This window comes from Hyperoodon ampullatus (genome assembly GCF_949752795.1).
Source record: "Hyperoodon ampullatus genome assembly, chromosome: 3".
NCBI classification, from domain to species: Eukaryota; Metazoa; Chordata; class Mammalia; order Artiodactyla; family Ziphiidae; genus Hyperoodon; species Hyperoodon ampullatus.
The window spans coordinates 73,842,594-73,862,926 of record NC_136916.1 but is presented as its reverse complement, the minus strand read 5'-3'; the positions used below and the strand labels follow the sequence as shown (position 1 = coordinate 73,862,926).

General features: G+C 45.7%; 1 protein-coding gene across 2 annotated transcripts in view; it reads right to left on the bottom strand.

Annotated features, from left to right (window-relative positions):
* ADAMTS17 (ADAM metallopeptidase with thrombospondin type 1 motif 17) overlaps positions 1 to 20,333 on the bottom strand; it is a gene marked incomplete at both ends in the record, with an annotated part of 347,780 nt that overhangs the window by 62,212 nt on the left and 265,235 nt on the right. The window contains 4 exons of one of the 2 annotated variants that reach the window (XM_079701384.1): positions 2,401 to 2,536; positions 4,685 to 4,844; positions 7,808 to 7,965; positions 16,295 to 16,375. In XM_079701384.1, the coding sequence (XP_079557510.1) occupies positions 2,401 to 2,536; positions 4,685 to 4,844; positions 7,808 to 7,965; positions 16,295 to 16,375 (535 nt within the window). The remainder of the gene's footprint in view (positions 1 to 2,400; positions 2,537 to 4,684; positions 4,845 to 7,807; positions 7,966 to 16,294; positions 16,376 to 20,333) is intronic. The other variant, XM_079701385.1, reaches the window with a different exon arrangement.

The following is a 20,333-nucleotide window of genomic DNA, read 5'->3' as shown; positions in this document are numbered from 1 at the left end:
GATGATTTCCTGGTCCATTCTTCCTCTCCTCTCCTTCTGTGATTCCAATTATACTTATTTAAAATGGCTGATATTTTCCCACAGGTAAATTATTAATCATCTTTTCTTTCCATTTTCCAGATTGGATAATTTCTATTCTTTTGTCTTCAGGTTTACTGATCTTTTTTTCATCATCTCCAATCTGCTGTTAGACCCATCAAGTGATTTTTTAAAAATTTCAGATACTGTATTTTCTAGTCCTAAAATTTGGTTCTTTTTCAGTGTCTCCTTTTTGCTGCTAAGATTTCATATGTGTTCATTGATTATGATCATATTTTTCCTTATGTCTTTGAGCATAATTACAATAGCTGCTTTGAAATTCTTGTCTGCTAATACCAACATACATGTCATTTTGGAGTCAGTTTCCATTAATTGCCTTCTCTCATGAGTATGGGTCACATTTTTCTGTTTCTTTGTATGTCTAGTAATTTTGAATTGTATCCTGAACACTGTACATGTTATGTTAATCTATAGCAGTGCTGTTCAATATTAATAAAACATGAACCACATATGTAATTTTAATTTTCTACTATCCATATTTAAAAAGTAAAAGAAACAGGTGACTTTAACATATTAATAAATTTTAATAATATATTGTATTTGACCCAATGTATTCAAAATGTAATTATTTCAACATGTAATCAATATTAAAAATTATTAAGATATTTTACAATATCTTTCCATACTAAATCTTTGAAGTCTGGTATGTATTTTACATTTATAACACATCTTGATTTGGACTAGCTAGTGGTTACCATATTGATCAGCACAGCTCTAGAGTATCATTCTAGGAGAATACTGAGGTTTGGTCCAATACGAGCTACTCCATCATTATGGGAAGCAGAATCATTGACTGACAGTTTTTAAACTTTATTCCTTGGTGTTTCACAGACGTCCTGTGGGCCTACTGTGAGATGAAGGGAACGCCGAGTACACTGGGCTACTCTTCCCCATTATATATGCATCTCAATTCAATCAGAGCAACTCTGATTTCATGTTTCATATATTTCATTTCTGTGCATAATTTAAAAATATTCTGACACTAAAACAATATGAAAACATAAATGACTGTAAAATATGATTCTTGAATGGGTCCCTAGGATCTTTCTTGCTCAATCATGCCCTTGAACCCATGCTGACCTCTCCTCTTCTAGAGTCACTTATTCTCCTTTCTAATCATATCACAAGAGCCAGCTCTCTCTGCTTTCAGGAAAAGCGACTGTGGTTTTTCTGATATTTAAGTCTTCACGCTTGCAAGTCCTTCCTTCTTTGACCCCACATGTGTGTGATTGATTGATTGATGGACAGATTGATCAATCAACTGATAGGTTTGCTGGATGGCTGTTCACACCCAGCATGCTCAGGACTTGCAGAAGTGAGCTGTTCCTCATGGCCATCAGCATTAGGGTAGGATTTCATTCTTAATTTTAAAAGGACCACATAAAACCAATGAAACAAGTCTCGCCTCACTTTCCTTCCTGTCTTCCCGCTTTCATTCATACACATTTTACCAGTTTGACAAAGAAAAGAGGGTCAGCCCGAAAACTAAATGCTTTGTGAAACCTTTTCACCAGGCAAGTGGTATGGATCAAGCTTAAGAAACCCAAAAAACCGCCAGGTTAAAAGTCCAGCCTCTTTACAAAAGCTAAACATGCCTAACCTGATGCACAGAACCACAAAACAAAAACCATGCACCTCAACCTAGGGCAGAACGGGAGGCCAGTGGTGATATTACATAATATAACAGAGTCAGATGCAAAGTTACATAATATAACAGAGTCAGATGCAAAGACCCATTAAAGTGGAAATAAGGAGGCTTAACTGATGAACACATTTCACACAATTCTTCTCAGCTGACAACCCAAGAGAATTCACTTCAGAGCACACAAGTACATGGCCATGAAAGCTAGGGTTGGAAACAGAAGTTCTGATGGATCCCAAACAATAAATAACTTACTGACATTAATTTCAGCCACTGAAATAGACCAATCAAAAACACTAACCTATGTACACCTACTCACGGGTGCTCATACTATGACACTGATTTCCTTTTTCTCCAAGACACGGTAATTTGCAGGAGTTGACATGTACCAGTTGAAAGTGTGCGGGATGGCTATTTCTTTTTTCACAAGATGACATTAATGGCCCCCTATGAGATGCCTTCCAGTGAGGACTGTACACTTCTATCAAAGTTCTGGTTTAGTAGCCAGATATTCAGTATTTTGAGCAAGCAGAAATCACTCAGCAACAACAATGGAACACAGACCAAGACTGTGGTATTAACTGTGCATCACCGTCCCCCATTCATGGGCGTTGCTGTTTTACCCTGGAGGCTCCAAGCTTGAGAACACAGCTCCTTACCGTGACTGGCATGGGTGCAAGTTGCACCTTCGGATCTGGGGCTCCGGACGGCTGGCTTGAGGGCAGTCACTGTCGTTCACCAGAGTCGTGGTCTTGTTAACAATCCGTGTGCAGGACACGATGGTTCTGCGTTCCCCTGGAAACCAAACCACAAAGAACTGAGAAGTCATGGTACACACACCTGGTAAGGCCATTCATTCACCTTATGGAGGAGTGTTCAGGTGCATCTTTTGATCAGTTTGTCATTTAAAGTGACTATTGTAATGCCTTGTTGTTTGTCAGAGAGGGAGAACCATAATCTTTGGAATGAGGGTGTGTAAGACATGGCAGGGGCAGCATGGGGCAGGAGAAACATTCTAGAACAGGATCAGAAAGAAGCAACACCTCAGATCAGCCATGTCCTTGGAAAGCTTGGGGTTCATTGAGGTCAAAGTTGTGATTTGGGTCTTTAATTTCCAACAAAGACTGCCAATCTCTGTATCTGTTCATTTGATGTTTAAAGTCTATGATCTGGTCTTGATTAAACAACTGTATATCAGCCCTCACCAGACATGATGGCTACTTATTACAGAACTCCTACTTGCTGGAGAGAAGTGAGAAACAGGAAGGCTAGTCTGAAGGACACAGACCCAACCTGAGAATTTGTCTCTCCATCAACTGCCGCTCGTGCCTAAGCCTCACGTGCTCTTGGGAAGCTTCACTAACAGGTCACCCCAGCTGGATGTAGTCATTGTTCCGGGTGTTCCCAAAGCACCGTGCACACTAGTTGGCCATGACTTTGTTAGGAGTGGGGGCGAATGATTGGGAGCTAGAAGGGCGGCCTTTGAAGCCAGGCTGTCTGGGTTCAGACTTGGCTTACTCACTAGCACAGTGAGCATAGGATTGCTACTTAGTCCTCACGTTTCTGTGCCTTGGTTTCCTCCACTGGACTGACTCGCTTAACTTCCCTATGCCTTAGGGTGCTTTAGGGATGGTTAAAATGAATTGATACATATAAAATGCTTAGAACAGAACCTGGCAGGGGTTAACACTTCATGTTAGCTATATTCCTATTGTTATTATTTGGGAAGTGTCATAATAAAAGATTAACAGGAAGTCAAGCATGACTATATGGATCCCACACTCCTCAATCAATCTGTCTCCTGGGGAAGTTGTCATGGAGAAATGACTCGAAATTATGGAGCCCTCAACTTGTGTAAGCATAGAAAGCACGGAGCCGCCTCAAGCCAGATTTCTGTTTGGACTGCAGGTCAGGGAGCTGGAAGTCAGGGAGCCATAAAAGGATGCCAGTAGTGACAGCAGCAGAACAGTACCCCCTTGCCTCCCAGCCAACGGAGCCTGCTAACTCTTCCACTTGGGCCACGCTTAGTTTTTAGCAAGCTGCCCCAGTGGAAAAGTTCGGTGCCATCAGCTCCGCAGGACTGAGTGTCGGTGAGGCCATGCCCAGGTCCCACCTGCCAGCCCACCCTCTGGGTTGGCATTCCAGAGTCCAGGTCAACCTTCTGTTCTAACTCTGTGTCCATCAAAATTCACCCATCCTGCATCCATCCCCCATCACCCTTCTGTGTGTCCCATCAGGGTGACAGAGTACGCTGTACTAAGGGGGCTGCTGGGTAAGAGTTCAGAATGCTTCCAACCGCTCCTCCTGAACAACACAGTAATGACTACGATGCCTTTTGTTCATATTGATTTTTGCAGTATTTGAGTCCCCTCCCTGCAGTGGGCACGAAGGCTGATCAGTATAGAGAGAGTAAATCATCTGCTAATATATGGAGGCAAATCATGAAGCCAGGACTCAGGCTCTGAACGTTTCACTGGAGTTGGAGGACGTTTTCTTTCCATTGTATTACTGTTGGTTCCATTGGTTTCCCTGTATTTCCATTGGTCACTGGGGCAAAAAGGAAAGGGTATTTGAGGGTCAGAAACATCTTCCAGTGCCCCTCTACCAAACAGCAACAGATGGAAGTCTGTTCTGTTCATTCCCAGGGTCACCTGTCACACTTGCGACACAACCATACATCAGCCAAACCTCCACTCGGATCAGCATCCAAGGGCCCCATGCCATAGGCAAAGCTGGGCACAACTCCAGCATGGAGGAGTTTGGAAGACTCTGCCCAAGTGTTCTGCAGAGAGATTTGCAGTGGGACGTGGTTACATTCCATGGAAATACAGGTTATGTGGCCAGCCTTTCCCAGGCTCTGTGCACCCACCACGGAGTGCCCTGAATCCACTTCTCCGTTCGACAAAAACCCACAGCCCATGAGCCCGTGACCCTACTGCTCACCTCCTCCACACTGCACACTGCAACCTTCCCAGCTGCTGTGGGTCCAGATGAACAAGGAGTCCTGCGGTTTTTCTGGTTCACTTTGATTTTCAGCAGTGTAGTTTACGGGAATGGTGTATTCGTAATGAATTCCATAATTTTGGTCATGAAATAACAACACCTGGATCAGCAGCAAAATAAAAGGCCATTTTGAAATAAAGCGAAAGCTCCCAGGATTGCTGAACTTGCAAGCCAAGCCGTGCTGTGGCTGTCTCCCTACCAGGGGTAACCTGTTCTTTTCAGGGTTTCAAAACAGGTTCATTCCAGGGGCACACCTTTATTTCAGTCTTGGGTTCCCTAGATACTCAAATTCAGGGCAGAAGCCTATGTAAACCATCGGCAGGGAGTTCTACTCTTTTCCACTGGAGAGAGGACTGGTTTAGACGAGGGATTTGGGGATTAGCAAATCTGTGGGCTCTAACTGCACTTTACATGGAGAGCTGCTTCAGGCAGAGCAAAGTACCCGTTCCCACAGTCACCCACGAAGCTGCCCTTACAGGGAGAAAGACACAAATATACTGCTTTTCCTAAACAGGCATCTGAACAAGTAGGGTTATTCTACTTCTTTGAAAATGAACACCACTCTTCACACCCCGAGCACCAGTCACTGCTATGTGTAAGGCAGGCTCAAGGGTAGACACAGCTCCCTGCAGGGGAACCTTGGGGATGCCTGTCAAGGATGTAGGAGCCCTCCTGCTGCCATGGGAGCTAGGATGATGACGATGCCCACGGGGTGGCACAGCCTGGCACAGGGCTTAAAGCTGGGAGTGAGGGGAGGGGAGCCATCATCGTGCAGCTTGGGGACCCCTGGTTCTGAAATCCTGGTAAGTGGGAACTGGAAGGGCCTGCTCTTTGTTTGGTAAATGCATGTTTCTAGCCCTGTAGAGAGAGAGGTGCTCTACTGGCTTTATTTCTCTACGTGTATGTAATGGTGCAAAAGAAGCACTCTTGTGGGAGCTTCAAGTGGCCTGGGTGTGGGTGGTATGTCCTCAGGCTACGCTTGGAAAAAGGGGGCAGTCCTGGGTCTAAGCAGCTAGCAACTTCACTTCCAGCCCGGGGTCTGGGAGAGCCGGCCCGCAGGAGCTGGAGGCAGAGGGTGCTCCACCTGACCTGGAGAGGCCAGGTGGACAGTGTGCCGGACGACAGAAGCCGTCCTCCCTCCCAAGCATCTCCCAGCCCTCCAAGGGCTGTAGTTGCAGGCGGGGTGGGGTGGGGTGCTAAGAGCAGCCCGAACTGAATAAACATCCACTTCTCCAAGAAAGAGACTTGCAGTAATGCATTTGGAAAAATGCCTCCAGTTTAAAAAAAAAAAAAAAAAAAAAAAACGGCTTTAAAAGAGATCTTTATTATCTCAGTATGGGAATAAGACTGGTGAATTGAGAATCCATATGAAACCAATTTCATGCAATTTTGTAGCCACGTATAATTTGTATGCGTGTGCATAATTGCTTTCAAATGCAGGTCCCCGTGGCTCTACGGGTACTCCTGACCCTGCAAGCAATGTGCACACCTCAGTTAGGGGACAACGGATTTCCCTTCAGAGGCATATGGGCTCCTCTCGTTTCTAGGTTTAAAAACTGGTAGTAACAATTATATTTCAAGAGAGAAAAGTGATTAATGTTCAAGAGGGCAGGAACTTCAGCTGTGGTAGTTATTGCTTTCCCAGAGTTTTGTTTATTATGGTCTGAATGAATCCAGGCTGTGCATTTGCTTTAATGGGCTGACAATTCACTCACGGTTTATGAAAGCTTTTGGGAAAGAAAGGAAATAGGCCCATCTTGGTGTTTGCTAGAAAAGCAAATTCACATGCTAAAGGTGATGCTGCTATCTTGGGTTTTATCTTGTCTTTTACTTCCTCTTTTAGTCCCTCTGAATGACTGCTTTTAACTCAGGACAGGAGGATTTGTTCCAATGACTTAGATTAGGAAACAATCTAATCACAGAGAAATGACTTAGGTACCGGTTCTTAGGTCCCAGAAATCAACTTGCAAGTATATACCTGCAGTAGATTTAGTGTGTGGAGTGTTGCACTGATAGATTTCTGGACAGTTTATGTCATCTGTGGAAACTGGCTCCCCTTACTCTTATCAGAAATTGTAACAGGGTTAGGGCCATTGTGGGCGACATCTCTGCTCACACGCAGAGCTGGTCTCCTCAGGAGAGTCCCTGGGAAGTGGCCTGGGAATCTCTTGGGTGTCACCTAATCTTGAACAGCTGCAGGTTGCCCGTGATCACAAATTAATGGGGAGATAAGAACTTCCAAGTAGAGACTTTGGCAGGCATGGGGGACAAAATGTGCTTTGATTGCAGACACACAAGCTGTCACAACTCCCATTCTTTGGAAGGAGACATGGAATCAATAATTACAAGCTATGAAAAGTTAGTCACGAGAAGTCCTGAACCCTGAGAAGGCAACGGTGGCATTCCTGTCCCTGGAGATCTTTCATATTCTTAAAAGGCAGCATAACGGGATGTTTCAGTGGTTTGCATGGGGTCCTCCCTGAGACAACACACAAGAGCAGAGTGCCCTGATCTGGCCTGATTGCACGATTTCTCGAGACCACCTGGGGAGTAAATAGGCCAGTAGAATCTGGCTCTCCCCCGATTCCTGAATCCTTGTTGCAAGCAGAGTCTGGAAAACCTGAGTGGTTTTGGTTTGGAAAGAGAGTCAACAGTTCATTTCCAAAAGGTAGTTTCCGATGTGGATATGCAAATTGTGGGGCAAATCTAAGCCATCTGATATTAAAACATAGACTGTGAGTGGGCCTATCTGCTTAATAATGCCAAGTCTCCCTGGCGGCCACATGGCTAAGCATTTCCTTCCTGGAGGTGGTTCCTTTTGGAAAAGATGGGAGTTCTGCCAGTAAAGAGCTAGGGCAAAATTTTGAGAGGACAGAATTTTGAAGCACGTGGCAAAGGGATTAGATAAGAAAAGACCAAGAGAGAGACTTGAGCAGCAGGTGGCCAGGTAAACCACCAGGAACCAGGTGTACCTCCTGCCCACAGGGTCTCAGGGAAGAAGTCAACTGGTAGACCTCTTGGAGCCGGCGGTCTCAAGACAAATGCAAAAGCACGGCAAATTACCATCAAATGCAGAGGCATTTTGGTTGGTCCCTTGGCGGAAATTTTCTCCCACAGGCCCCTTCTAACATAGCGGACAGTTGTGCCTGCAATCTGGAACTCTCCGGGGAGCTCTATCTTCCAGTCACTGTTGATGGATCTCTTGCTGGAGTCTTTGAGAGCTAGAAAGAAAATGGAACACCATGGAATCAGGGGAGTCAGTCCGTCTTTGAAAGGAGTCAGGGTGTCCTGAGCGGTGGGTTGGAGGTCTCACTCTCTACCTCCACAGGGGAGAAGAGGGAGGACTGCAGTGAGAGAAAGGGAGCTTTCTTTGAGAACAGAAGCCTGGCTCACAGGGAGAGAACAGCTCCTGACCCCAGGACCCTCCGAAAGAGAGTTGTCGTGACTCCTGCACCTCTGAGCATGGGCCGCTGTCTCAGAATCAGCTCACTCGGTGGGGGGTGCAGGGAGGAGCACCAGAGAATGGAGACAGCCACAGCCCAATCACATTTCACGAGATTAACAGAATAGGGGGTTTTCCACCGGATGAATCGATTCTATTTTAATGTGTCCAAGGCTACAATACAGGATTTGTAGCTTTAGCAAAATTCATCCTTCATTTTACTCTTACTTACCTGGGGCTTTTTAGAGGGCAGCCTAACTCCAATGCCCCTCAAGGATTTGATAGCCCTAGATTAGTAAAGCAGATGCTCCTTCAAGAAACAAGTGTCATTCTACCAAACACGAGAGTCTGGAAGCCTGAGCTGCCTACAGGCGTGGCAGTAACAGTGAGCCGATGTCTTGTGGGTGGTGGGGGCCCTCCCACCCTCAGCTTTGTGGCCTTTGCTGGGTTCACACTTTGCTCTCTCACACTCTATACAAAGTGTGTTGGAACTGACAAGGAATCGACATCTTGCTGATTGGCCATAGCAAAGATTTGGTTTTCCACACAAGCTATGTATTTATTATTATCTGAGTGCTCACCAGTGACTTTCTTTGTTGTTTCCTCACTTAGGTTTTAGAGTCATGTGGTTCTCATGAGGGAGCATTCTGCAGTGAAATTCTGTTTTTTTGTGCTGTTTTGTTATTTAGGAAAGAAAGAAATAACTAGAACCTACTCTGGCATTTTGGAGGAGGTGGCAAATGAAAATGGGTGACAGTAAGTCTTGATGTCACTCAAAAAATAAAACTTTCCGTGCACCCCAAGTCCAATGCCATGCTCTCTGCCAGTGCAGCTAGAGTCCCCTGAGAACCAGATGCTCTCAATCACCTTGGGACCCTGCTCAACCCACAATCAGCGAAATCAGGTGCTATCCCATTCCCTACACTGCTTATGAGGCCAGAAGTATTAATAAAATGCCCACATTTAATACTGATTTTGGATAATGAGACTTGAAACCCAAAAGTGGTTTCGGTTAACCCTGAGTCCATGAGCCCCTGGCTGGGTTAGGACCCGGTGAGTCCAGTCCTGGTCAGGCCACAAGCAGCTGGGGGATGCTGGCCTCCGCTTCCTTGTCTGCAGGACACAATTGTCCCAGCAGGCTCTCCTGGCCCCTAAGGGGGAGGTGCATGTTCAGGACTCTGTGCTTACAGGAACCGCCAAGAGAAACCGAGGGACCTGGGAAGGGCTGCTTTCCAGCAGGATGGCTTCCAGGAGGGGGTTCATACTCAGGGTGGCTGCCCAGTGAGTGGCTCGGGATTACAGGGCTCCAGGGAAGTCTTCGAAAAGAGAAAGCTCTACCACTTAGAACCGAATGCTTCCCTTCAAGAAATTCTACCTACTATCGAGATTTCCTGGCTACTGGAAGGAAGCGAGACTGTTGGCATACTCACAATTTCTGCACCTTTTTCTCTTCCTCAGCCACTGCCTGCAAGTCCCCATTTAAGGGGCACATTCTCTGGTTTAGCTCCTCCATATGCTTTTACCCATTTAACTTTCCCAACAACTCTCTAAGGTAAAGGATTATTTCCCTCTTTTCACAGATGTGGAAATGGGGGCACAGAGAGGTTAAGTAACCTGCCTAAAGTCATACAGCTATTACGTTGTCATGTGGAGATCTGAACCTAAACAGACCAAGCTCCCACATTCTTTAGGTTATAGCATCAGTCTAGAGTTTTATGACAGACACTGAAATGTGCAAATGTCATATTCTCAAAGAGACAAATTCCAAGCTCAAATTGCTGTGGGAGGGGTTCTCACGTTCTACATACCCTCATAAAAATAACTAAACTTATGGTTTTCCACAGCTTCCAGTGAACTAATAACTTAAAAGTATGTTTGGTCATGTTAGCTACACGGGTATCTAGGCTAAGGCTGTATGAGTGTTCATTGTTCTTTCAATTTCTCTGAAGGTTTGGAAAATTGTTTCTTGCACATGCATATGTAAATTTGGTTTTCAGAATCAGTACGGGCTGGTGGGAAGTAGCAGACAGACAAATGAGGGAACAGAAACCTTTAAGAAAAGCCTCAGTAGGGGCTTCCCTGGTGGCGCAGTGGTTAAGAATCCGCCTGCCAATGCAGGGGACACGGGTTCAAGCCCTGGTCTGGGAAGATCCCACATGCCGCAGAGCAACTAAGCCCGTGCGCCACAACTACTGAGCCTGCGCTTTAGAGCCTGTGAGACACAACTACTGAAGCCTGTGAGCCTAGAGTCCGTGCTCTGCAACAAGAGAGGCCACCACAATAAGAAGCCCGCACACCACAACGAAGAGTAGCCCCTGCTCACCGCAACTAGAGAAAGCCCGTGCACAGCAATGAAGACCCAACACAGCCAAAAATAAATTAATTAAATAAAAAAAAGAAAAGCCCCAGTAAAAACAAGTCAGGGAAGCACAGGGAACAGCCGACACGTCCCTACACCAATCCCTCACCTTTTTCTGAGGGCCTTGTAGCTGGCGATGGAGGCATAGCTCCTGCCCTCGGGAGCTCAATGTTTGAAAGGGAGATTGGTGAGAAGACAGATAAACACGATACACTTCCAGAAGCTCAGTGACAGAGGCCAGTCTGGGGCCTGTGCATGCTCGTGTGGGCAGAGGTTGGGGCAGGTGGGGAAGGCCTTCTGAAGGAGGAGACCTGAGCTGAGACTGCAAGAGAAGCAGGGAGGAGGGGTGGCCTGGAGCGTGTGGGCAGCTCGGGCTGTTGCTCCTTGCCTCCTTGTTAAGCTCAGTTTCTGTGTAGGGTGGTGCAGGGAGAAAGGTACCCTGCCCCATGTGGAGAAGCAAGTGGAAGGTGAAGGAATATTGGAAGTCTGATTGGGAAGAGGAGGTGACAGAGAGGGGCTATGGAGGTGGAGAAGGAAAGAGAAGGCTCACTGTCATTGTCATTGGGGTGGGGACACGAGCATGTTGAGAACCCTTGAAACCGAGAATCAGAGAGATGAGCAGAATGAGTTTCTGTAAAGCTGTCTGCTGACCCCCATCATGCTGGGGTCACCCCACAGAACCCATTTCCCACACAGAGACCAGGGGCACATTGGGGCGGCCCTCTCCTCCTGTCTCAGCCCACGCGTGTGCCCCAGTCGACTCCTGCGTTCAGTGCCCTGGGCTGGGACCTGGCCTGGGCCCTGGCCTTGTTCTGTCTTAGGGCTTCTGTGAGTGTCTAGTGTGTTGCTGCCTGCCATTTCTCTCTCCTTCTGCAAGTAACAACGCCCAGAGGAGCTTTTGGGGATGTGTTCTTCCCCCAGTCACGTGGGGCTGACCCCAAACTCCACCCCAGCTCCAGGAGTGTGTCCATCACCTAACCCTGGAAGGTAAGATTCAATTCTAAGACTTTCATTCACCTTGGGAAGAAGGAGATTTCTTTCCACAGGTTGCCCAGAGACTTGATATAAGTCTTGCCAGTACGTGGCAAGAGGTCCCTAGATTAAAGCCAACTGAGAAAGGACAGCAGTGCCAGGACAGAGACTCTATTTCCCATGATATCATCTTAAGCCCCTGGATCCAGCAGTGTCTGAAGCCAATAACACAGAAACTGAGAACTGGGTTTGGCTTTCACATGTCACATTTGGAGGTTGGTTTTTAAAAACTACTAACCATGATGGGGGCAGGGCAGGTTGAGAAAGAAAATCACTAGTATGGATTCCTAGAAATCATGCTAGGATCCTCACTAACGTAGCTTCGTACCCCCTGAGATTCAGAAGGCCCGGTATACTCTATCCAGGCTCTCCTGGGCCCTGCTCCTGTCCGGCGCTTTGTTCAGGATGCGGCGGCTCTTTCTCATTTGGCCTTGTTTCTAAGGTGCTCTAAAAGGACTTTATTGGATTATAAACGGAAAACCACCCTGCCTCCGTGCCAAAAGTCAAACACCTGTGAGGTCAAGAGTGGGAAGGACTGGAAAAAGTGCAGGAGGGCACACCTGGGGCCGATTATAAACCCATCCACAGAAACGCCACGCAGAGGTGTGGGGGCCGCCTGGGGAAGCCCCACTTCTGCTGGCAGAGGCACCTGCCATGGGTGACACAGGGGACAGACGAAGACCCCGCTGGGCCTGGTGGCGTGCCACCCTCTCACCACCAGGGAAGTGTCCTGCTTGGCAGTAGGGGTTGGGGGAGGTGACACTTCAGGAGGCGGCCTGCAGGGTGGACGAGGGAGGCCGTGGAGGAGTGAGTATGGTCAGAGAAGGGGGGAGGGCAAGTGAGAGAGGCAGGCAGTGGCTCACCGGCTCTTCCAGAAAAGGCCAGTAGCAGGATGGGGAGGAACATGCCAGACAGTGCAGTGCTGGTGGCAGGCTCTCTGGGGAAAGCAGTCTAGATTTATAGTGCTTGTCACTATGCAAGGTGTAAATGTGCCCACATGACAGGTTTCAAGTTATCCACGTGAGCTCTGTGAAGGCAGAGATGGGAAGAGATGCGAACCGTGACCTTTCCCATCCACATACCGCTGCTGGGAACTCCCAGGACTTCTGAAGTCACCTGTCTTTGCTTTGGAGGTCCTGGCCTGGGGCTGCTGAATTGGCAAAATCTCATACTGTCACAGCCTCAGGGTATGTGTGTGGTCGGGGTCGGGGCTCTCATGGTTCCAGAAAGCATCCACTTTGCTTGTCCAAGCTCTGCGGCCGCCATCTGCAAGGCGGCTGCAAACTTCCAGGCACCACAGTCTCAGCTTTACAACTGCCACTTGACCCCTCGTCTGAAAGCCGGTGCCCCTTCCTCAGGACAGTGTGATCGTGATGACACCCCTCCATGCATTTTGCAGTGGGATGAAAACTCAGAGGCAGAATTATAAGTAGCAGGCCAGCAGTTCCAAGAATCATGGGGATCGCTGCAAGCCTGTTGACTCTGGGGTGAGTCATTTAGTCAGCAGGATTCAAAATTTGCAGGTTGCCATGGTCCATGCTGAGAAATCAGAACTTCCTGCTAAAATTGGAGTTTAGTATCTGACATCCTTTCAAAAGGGTAAGACTGCAGCCTCAGAAGGTCTGTTGGAACATCAAGATCTGAACATCACTGACAGTGAATTGATAGGTTCAATGCGGAGTCTGATGAGAGAACCAGCTTGTGGGGCCGTGTCAGCCCCAAAGAGAGAGTGTGCAGGTCACTCCTGGCCCATCTGTAACGGCCTCCAGCCCGGAGCAAGCTTCACAGAGCAGGGTCTGTGAGAGCCGGGGAGGCTGAAGCTCCGGGGCCCCTCTCGTGCACCAGTCCTTTCCAAGGCCCTATACGTAGTGTATTCTTTCCCTTAAAGAAGGCCTCCCAAATTAAATAAGTTTTGGGCCCCAGAAATTCCTGTTCCTCTCGATCCTTTGGCATCAATGGTATGTGCAAGCCCCCTTTGTCTGTAAGCATTTTGAGATTAGTTTCTTTTTGAAATTAGAATTTTTAGGCCTAGAAACTCAACAGGGACCATTAAGATGATTACAAATGCTCTGCTTTGATAGGGAAATATAAAGTTGATTACAAATGCTCTGCTTTGATAGGGAAATATAAAGTTAAGAACAAAGGGAATTCCTGAGTGACTTGATTCTATCTATAATGTCTGTAGTTCTGATTTGCTGGGGAGGATATTTTCACTTGCTGATCCTGCCTCAGTCAGAGGTTGGGTGTTTTAAACCCTGTCACAAATATAGCAGTACTTGCTTTTGTGTGTGTTGCTCAGAAGCCTCTCAACAGCTGGAGAGACTTCTGCAGGGATGAAGATGGCACACGCTCTCCCTTGCTACCACAGCAGAACCAAACCTCCTCAATGGCCTGGAATGTGAGGTCATATGGTGACCGTCTGTTTCCCTCAGGGCCCTTCTATCTCTCTGTGGACATTTATACAATGTCCCTGTAGTTCCGGGCACTGTGAGAGATCCTGAGCCTTTCCAGGGAGCAGGGAGGGGGCATTCCTGCTGGGATGGCTCAGCTCCTCTCTGGAGCTGCCTGGGGGCAGGTACATGAGGTCGGATGCTGTCTGCATGCCCACTCCCTGCATGGCGCTGTGAAGAAGCCAGGCTCCTTTCTGTCTCTCTCCCTCCTGGATTCCACTGGAAGGCTTGACCCACATTCAACCTACTTCTAATCCTGGCGTTGAGTCAGCTCCTTTTATTTCCACTCGGAGTTCTGCCAGCTCTGCTCTCAGCTATGGATGCAAACTGCAGAGGCATTTCCTGTTCCAGGTGGTTTTGAGCAGAAAGCCAGGCAGCATGGGTTGAAGGTAGGTGGGGTGAATTCTTTAGGAACTGCTCCCGCAATGTGAGAGTAATTCAAAGTTACACAGGGTTGACTTCCAAAGCACCCAGCCCCGAGTGGAAACAAGGCTTGTTGAACTAACTTTAGAAACGTAACAAGCAAGGACCACCTTTGGATTTCCCTTGTGCACACACCAGACCCTGCGATTTCCAGATAAGAGGACAGAGGCTGGCTCCAACCTCCCAGGGAGGTCCAGTGCTTCTGGGGAGCTGAGAATTCATCCTGAGACATTCAAACAATCTCTTCGGGATGGACATCTGCTTCTCTGAAATCCACACACCGAAGCAGTAGCAATGGGCAGGTTTAACATATGTTCTGCAGTGAAAAATCATCCCCACTCGATCTCTGGCCATGACTGACACCTCAGAGCAATTCTGGGAGGCTCCATGAGTTGCAGCAGACCCAGCTGCAGTGAGGAGCTTGGACAAGCTGCTGAACTCCTAGAGCCTCATTTTCCTCCTCTGTGAAATAGGCACGTCAATTCTCTGCAGTACGTTGGGGGGTTAGGGGTCAGGTCTGCAAAGCAGAGCAGGGCTCAATGACTGGGAGTCACAATGTCGACGTGACTGTTATTATTGGAATGTGTGGCCCTCAGGCTTCAGGGGCGGAGAGGGACCACCGTGAGAGCTGGCTCCCCGGGCACCAACCACTAGTTGTTATTTGTTGGCCCTAAGATGGGTTCCAGTGAAAAGTCATTTTTACTACAGGAATTAGGTGTTGAGTGATCTAAGAGATTCTGACATCCCTCTGTCATTCTTATACCACACAGAAGAGTAGAAGTAAAAATAATGTTCCCATTTTCACCAGATACCTTGGGCTGGAGGAACAGCCCTGGGAAGTCTCGGAGGGCAGGACTGGAAGCTGAGGAACTTATTTTCAGGGCACCTACTGGTGCTTTATGGAAGGGCCAGTAAGCCGACCTTGGGATTGCCCCAGCACCTGAGATACTGGGATCATGATTTTTGAATAAGATAAGGGTCAAAGGTAATGTCAGACTCCCACAGAGGCCCAGTGTTTCTGGGGAGCAGGAATGTCATCTCCAGGTCTGGGAGGGCCAGTGTACCAGTTGGAAAGGCTACCTTTGGGGGTGACACTGGGTGATGGGGCTCTGAAGCAAATGCTGGTAAACTTGACCAAATTTCCTTAGATGGGCAGAAAGGAGGGGGACTCTTTGAGAATTTAGCATAAAGGCCATCACTTTGAAGAAGGTGCTGAGAGCAGCACAAGGCCCCGTTTCGGAAAGCATTTACGAGCATCGTTCTATTTGTCGAACAACAGCTGGGACAGTTTTAGAGAACAGTGCCAGGCGGGACTGGGCCAGCATCCATGCCGGGGAGGTGGGAAAAACCACGGACGGGGCTGAGGAAGACTGACATGGATGTCAACCCGAGGGACAGCAAGGTCCTAGGCTGGCAGCAGGAACAGCAGCGGCCATTATGGCCTCCAGGACACAGATGGATGGGAGGCAGGTAAGAGAGTTGGGAGGAGGGGGCAGGGCTACCTGAGCTCTCCTGGGGTTACTTTGGGGGACTTAGGCTATCCCAACTCCTCACAACTTCTTTCACTCACTCTTCTGTCACCTGCTTTCCTGTCCGAAGCTGGTGGTTCCTACTCACCCCTTCCCCTTGCCCCTCATCTACCTTGGGGATGGCTGCACTTGAGCCAAATACGACAGCACTGTTTGGTCCATGTTGATTACTTATAGCATTACACCTAAAATATGAGTATAAAACCAATGGCTTGAGAGCACCCCTTCAGCATTTTGCTGAACCAAATTAGCAGCCTGATTGTCTAAATCAATGCTCAGAACATAAACTATGAGTCAAACCATTTTTTGTTTTACCCAGAAAACTGTGGGCAGGTTTATCTTCCACCACGCGAATCCTTCGAGCTCCAGCTGGAATGATGGCAGCTTCAATATAACCTGTAGTGACAGATAACACACAGGTGAGCCGACCAGACCTCTACCCTCCATCAGAGGCCCCACAGCACCCCCCACCAAAACCCACACTGCTGCACCCCCATGGGGATTTCAGAGCCCGCAGGCTTGCAGAGCTCTGAGAAATCAAGACAGTCGAGAAGTGTGCTTGGGCCAGAATCTCCTGGCTGCCCAAATTCCAGAGAGCACCACTTGCATGTGTTATGAGTTGAACTGTGTCCTCCCACCCCCAAATCCATATGATGAAGTCCTAACCCCAGGACCTCAGAATGTGACCTTACTTGGAAATTGGGCTGCTACAGATGTAATTAGTTAAGATGAGGTAATACTGGCGTAGGGTGGGCCCCTAATCCAATATGACTGGTGTACTTATAAAAAGAGGAAATCTGGGCACAGACATGTACACACGGAGAACGCCATGTAAACATGAAGCAGAGATTGAGATGATGCATCTTACAAGCCAGAGACTGCCAGAAAACCACCAGAAGCTAGGAGAGAGGCACCGGACAGATTCTTCCTCACCTTCACGAGGCGCCAACCCTGCCGACAACTTGATCTCAGACTACTAGCCCCCAAAACTGTGAGACAATAGGTGTCTCCTGTTTATGCCACCCAGTTTGTGGTACTTGGTTACAGCAGCCCTAGCAAACTAAGAGCCTGGAGTTCTTTGTGAAGAGCACCTCCCTAGAGCACGGGTGTAGAGTGCCCCTGGCTGTGTCATCTATTGGATTCCTTCGCTCTTTGCTGTACTTTGAACTTTTCCCTGATTCCATGGGATGACAGCAGAAGCTAGGCTACTTGCTCTATGACAAAACCACTGCCTCAATACTGGGTACCATTTCCTGCTTTCAGTGCCATTTGGGTGTTTCTGCAACCATTGCAGTATGTACTTTTGTCCATTTCCTTGAGTATTTCCAAGTATAATGGGGTCCCTCAGAGGCCAGGGCCTTCTGCCCATGCTCTGACCCCACGTGCCCAGAACGGCAGGTGGTTAGTGAAGATTCAGGAGGAAATGATTGAGGCTGCCAGGGAGGAGGTCAGGGGCTGGCTGATGCCTCGTTAACTGGGCAACTGTGTCAATTAATGAGCCCAACATAATGGTGAGATTCTGAAATGCAGGCTGGTAATCATTTTGTTTTGGCTTACATTTGGGTTTTAGACAAAGGTAATGTGCATTTGCTTCAGTGATTTAGATGATGATCCCAAATTAGATGATAAATCCTACCCCTGTGGTTCCCAAATGTGATCATCAAAATCAGCAGGGGAGTTTTAAAAATGAGAGATTTCTGGGCCCAGGTATGTAGAGATTATGGAAATATCTATTTTGAGGAGTTTATTTCCTCATTTTCTCATAGTAAAAATGGCTTTATTTTCATTATAAATATAGTACATGATAATTCAAGCCACAAAAGGGGAAAAACTAAAACCAACCTATACAACATTGCACTAAGAAAATTACCCATATTTTTGATGACCAGCCTTTTCAGCATCTCTTAATGCATATAAACATACACACATCATTTTATGCCAATAGGATACTATATATGGTTTTAAAAGATCAGGGATAACTTTAAAATAGTTAAAGAGTTTTGCTAGGCAATGTGTGCCCAAGGTATAAAATTCAAAAGTTATAAAAGGATATAGTAGAAAGTAGATTGATCTGATAAGATACATCCTATAGCTGGCTGTCTTTCTAACACTCTTATCGTTTACAATAATTTGTTATTTTTTTGGCTAGGTTTCTATGTAACTAACTGAAATGTGCCCGTATGACAGTTTTGTTTCTTCCTTTCTGACCTTTATGCTTTGGATTTCTTTTCCTTTCACCATTCTGGTTGGAACTTACAAAACCATGTTGTATGCCACATGAGATAGTGGCATCCTTGTCTTATTCATGATGTTGGAGAAATGCCTCCAGAGTTTTCCCACTGAAAATGATGTCAGCAGTGAGAATGTGATAGGTATCATTTATCAGGTTAGGGAAGTTTTCTTTTACCCTAGTATGTTAAGAGCTTTTGTTATGAAGAGGTATTGAAGTTAATCAAGTGCTTTTTTGCATCTACTGAGATCATCATATTGTTTTTCTCCCAAACAATACAAAGACTTCAGAGCAGTTTAACTGTAATCACACTTGTCATGGCTAACATGGTGTGTGGGTCGGTATCTCAGTCTTATTTTTCCTTCACCAATACATTTTAGTACATTTTCTGATGTTTTCCTGTAAACCTTTAATTATATTTATATTTCTATTATGTGACTTAGCTGTAAGTAAAATATTTTAATCTCTGGATATTAAAAGATGAGGAAATCAGCGTAAGTATACCACCCTCCACTCTCTTACACCCCTCTTCAACTTTTACTGAATCATTCCTACATTGTATTAGTTTATGACATTTATCTTTTGGTCTCTAAGATAATTCCTGCAGTTGTTTTAGTTTTAGTCCTAAAAATTAATTTAATGTTCACTATGTGTCTTTTTTCCAGCTTTTCCAATAAATTCCTGCTTGCCTCAAGTTTGTTCTCTTTGAGATAGGCTCAAAGAAAATTACAGTTTCTGGATTGTAATATAGTAAAAAAAAAAAAAAATACTGTTCATTATCCTGATACTTGAATACCAGTTTGGCTGGTATAAGATCCTTGAGTCACACTTTCTTTCTCTGAGGCTATTATTTGAACTGTTCCATTGAATGCTAGTGTGGAAAAGTCTGAGGCCAATCTGATGTTTTCCCTTTATTAGCTTACCTAAAATTTGGATCAGATACTCAAAAGATTCTTAACTCTAAAATCTAATAACTGTTAGGCTATTCATAGTTTTGTGTAACTTCTTCCTGGGACACAAAGCTATATTATTATTATTAGACTTAAATATATATATATATATATATATATATATATTTTTTTTTTTTTAAAATCAATTTGTTTGGTATTTTTTCAGGGATACCAAATTATTTATGTTTGACCCCCTTTTTTTCCCATAATGTTCATTTAATCTCTTATCCTTCTGATTCTTTGTTTCCATTTTGCTCTGCTCATTTTTCTCAGTCCTGTCCTCCATGCTTCTCAGTGTGTTCTCAGCAGTGTAGATTTCCTTTGCTTCCATGCAGACTTGGTTTCTGTGATGGACTCATTTTCTTCTTCTACACTTTTCCTCAGCTGAGTCACATTTCATCTCCCTTTGTTGCTTCACTGCTTATTCCTTGAGATCTCATATCTTATCAATGAGTTCTTCTTTTATTGAGGGTATTATTTAATCAGTTTTTGGAATTAATGGCAATAACGTTTGGTCAAAATTTTCATCTTCTCCTTGGTAACATTTTGCTTGTGAGTTTTTTTTACATCAGTCATTTGTTCTCCTTGTCCCTTTTATCCTTTTCCTATTGCAGTATACGTGTGTTGATCCTGTACTAATTTTCTTTCTAAATGTATTACTAATTTTTAAGTGACACAGGTTCTAATCTTACCAGCTTCCTCTATGTTTGTGTGGGAAGAACAGGACAGTGTTGTGGACTAACAGAACTTTCCCTTAGTTTACAGTAAAATTTGTTAGGACATGGGTTTGTGTGTATCAGTGAGTTAATTTTTATGTTTGTAAACATTTATGTATTTTAAATTTACAGAAATATACATGTGTATTTTCCCATTATCAAAATTTTAATAATACAGGTAAATCTCAAGTCCCCTTAATCCCACTCCCCACCCCTGTGGGAACTGCCACTATTAGTTTGGTATATATTCATTCATATATTTTACTATTTATCCAAATATCTACACAAATATAAATATGAAAATATCATATGGTATATTTTTTATTTGTCTATATTTTATATAACTGTTGGGAATAACATTTATGACTATTGTATTATACTATATTTTTTAAAAAGCATGATATGTCTTGGAAAGCTCTCCATGTGAGTATGTATAGCTCTCCTTATTTTTCATTTAA